General features: G+C 44.7%; 1 protein-coding gene across 1 annotated transcript; it reads right to left on the reverse strand.

Annotated features, from left to right (window-relative positions):
* Window positions 1–212: 212 nt before the first annotated feature.
* LOC121760363 lies at window positions 213–1,115 on the reverse strand. Its single transcript, XM_042156043.1, has one exon. The coding sequence runs from the start codon at window positions 1,113–1,115 to the stop codon at window positions 213–215; it is 903 nt and encodes a 300-aa protein (XP_042011977.1).
* Window positions 1,116–3,204: the final 2,089 nt, after the last annotated feature.

The following is a 3,204-nucleotide window of genomic DNA, read 5'->3' on the forward strand; positions in this document are numbered from 1 at the left end:
TCTTCAAATCCTAATTTTACATGTGCAATTGGCTCATTATTTCGTTGTTCGAAAAATAGCAGCAACATATTTCCGACCTATAAGAAATAACAAAATATTTCTATGAATTCCATTTTCAACTAATTATAGCATATACAATGTACAGTACTTACAAATTACAAATAACACTAAAATAAAATAAAATCGTAATTTCAGACAGGCATGGTCAAAGGTCAACAGGTTTGATCGTATTGGTATCTCCCGAAATCAGCGAGTTTCCGGGAGCGGTTTCTGCAAAACGACGCCGCCGTGGAGAGGTGAGCCTTCGGCGTCGTCCTTGGGTCGGCGGCAATCGCCGTCTCAGGAGGCGCTACCTTCTGATTCCAGTGGCGGTTCGGGCTGGGCCGCATCAGCGGGCTCAGACACAACGTGAGACTCGATAGGCTTTTGCCGTGCGACGCCGCTCTGCCTCCGCTTCGCCGCGCCGGTGTCGGCGTCTGCCACCAGCCTTGTGAGTCCGACGAGTAACCTCCCTTTCCGCCGTGACAATGTTCGTCGCCGTGATCGGCGCTCCTCGCCGGCGACATCCCCCTCCCGCGATTCAGTCCGATTCCGAACGCGGTTTCGTCGATTGAGAACGTGGAGACCTTCTTTTTCCGGCTGCCGCGGATGATGCTAGGGAGCCACACCGGAGAAGCGGAGCAGGAATCGATCAAAACCGTAGGATCGGAAACCGGATCGGCGCCCGAATCCGATTTCCTCCCCGGCTTCGATCTGAAAATCCCCCAAAACAGAGAAGAAAACCTACTCCTGGAATTTTTCTCAATCTCCATCGCAATTGAGCGGCGAGGCCTCAATCGTGGAGTGCTGAAGAAGAGCTGATGCCCGCCGTGGGGGCGACACGTCGCGGATGCGCCGGTGTGCGATTTCCGCCTCGAAACGTAGGGTGAAACGGATTGATGAAACAACGAAGGCTGCGGCAGCTGTGAATTGAACTTGCAGCTATCATGTAGCGCATGTTTGAGCGCCTGCGCCTGCGATTGCGCGGAGATGACGGCGACGAGGCGTTCCCGGAGACAGGAGGCGCAGATGCCGACGCTGCAGCTTTGATCGGCCGGATGCTTCTTACACCTCATTTATCTCTCTATCTATAGGAATATGTAAATGTATGTGCAAATTGAGTTTTTGCGTGTGTGATTACTGGAAAACTTTGATGAAACCGATTAAACAGCCCGATTGTGGCATTGTTTTTGGATCGAAAGGAGAATTGGAGGATTTGATGAAGATCATGAAGTCCTTGCCTCTGCTGTTTGTATCCGATTTGAGAGAGAGAGAGAGAGCACAAATTGAAGCTGAAAGATTAATGAGCTTTTAAAGAGAGAATTAAGGTTGATTGTGGCTGCGGATTTTGGAGCTAAGTGGCGAAACAGTATTAGTATTAGTCATTTTTCTATAAATTTAGTATTAACTACTATTAATAATAATGACTATGGAATGTAGTTGGGGAAAATAATGTGGTATTTTGGTGTTAGTGGTTGGATTATATAAAAACCAATTTGTGATTGTAGGTGAAAATGTAATAATGAAGGGTTTCTTGTTTTACAGAAAAAATAATGAAAAGTATAGATTTAGTTGGAATCAAAACAACCTAATTGCTTGTGTTTTACATGAACCAATTCTTTTGGAGGTTTTTATTAGGCTGATCTATTCTATTGGTGACTGTGTATTGAAACTAAAAAGGCAAATATTTGATCAAGTAATCACTAACAATTAGTAATTTACAAATTTAATTCATTATACTCCTACAATTTTAGTTTCTCTATAAGTTGAATTGTTTTGGAATTACATGTGGTACATACATGACAAAGTATAAAACGACATAGAGTTAGTTGGAGGTGAATTGAACTAGAGCCATTTGAGGCATGTATTATTTACATTATTACTTATTAGGCCATAAACAGCATGTGTCGTTATGATACACTACTATAATAACGTGCAATATGGATTAAGATAGAAGATCTGGTAATTAGTGCTGATTAATTTTTTATACTATCATAAACATAGAAGATCTTATAATTAATTTAAGAAATTAGTGAGTAACTACTAGTTGTAGTTCATAATATTGGAGTTAAAGCTATTCAAGTATGAGATGATTGAGGAATAAAAGTCTACATTCTGGAGGAGTGATTATATATTGTGAATTTTTTTATATAGTACTATATATTTTGATTGTTAATGTCCTTTTAGAACAGTTTGAGGGTTATAGACTTATGCTATACTCTCTCCGTCCACGAAAAATAAGGCTATTTCATTTTTATCCCTATTATTCTCTCTCTTACTTTTCTTTCTCTCCACTTAGGCCATCCGCATCCATGTCTCAATATCATCTCTTAATTGTCTCATCCCTTCACTATTCATGGGCTCACTGCACTTTTTACCACATCTCTTAACTAAAAGACAGCACTTGCATCCCTCCATCTCTTAACCATCTCATCTCATCCCTTAGAGCATCTCCAATGGCGGACGTCCGGTCGGACATCCGCGACGGGCGACCGGGATGTCCGCCATTGTGGCGTTTCAACTCAGATACGGACGTCCCGTAAGGACGTCGGATGTCCTCGGACGTGCGGGCGACGGGCGAGCGGACGTCCGCCATTGTGGCGTGGGTCGGACGTCCGGTATTTTTTTTAAACTCTATATATACAGCTCGTTGAACTTCATTTCATTCGCACCACTTGTGTTAACAAGTTTCTCTCTTCTTTTACTAGAAATTTCATTTCTACTTAATGGAGAACGACAGGAACTCCCCCGCCACGAGCGAGTCGCAGACTCCGACGTTTCCCGCCGAACTGGAGGGAAACTCTAGCGGAAATGCGACAACGGTTCCGGCAATGTCGGGGATGGGTGGAATGGGTAGGATGGGTGGTATGGGTGGGATGAGTGGTATGATGTCCCCTTACTGCAATATGTACAATTGGATGGGTGGTATGGGTGGTATGATGCCCAGGGCAGCGGGGATGGGGGGCATGACCCCAAATATGATGGGGATGGGTGGGATGATGTCGGGGATGATGCCGGGGATGATGGAGACCATGCCTGGGGGAGGGGGTGGCAGGGGCCCTGAACCACTAGCGGGCGATGTCTATCGGCCGGTTATCGATATGTTGTCTACTGATACCCCCTCCAGTTTTGTTCCGGAGAATCAGTTCACCGGCGTGGATACTT

Source organism: Salvia splendens, chromosome 13 (genome assembly GCF_004379255.2).
Source record: "Salvia splendens isolate huo1 chromosome 13, SspV2, whole genome shotgun sequence".
NCBI classification, from domain to species: domain Eukaryota; kingdom Viridiplantae; phylum Streptophyta; class Magnoliopsida; order Lamiales; family Lamiaceae; genus Salvia; species Salvia splendens.

Excerpts from the sequence above, each read along its gene's own strand:
- LOC121760363 (XM_042156043.1), bottom strand. The coding sequence starts at position 1,115 with ATGAGGTGTAAGAAGCATCCGGCCGATCAAAGCTGCAGCGTCGGCATC.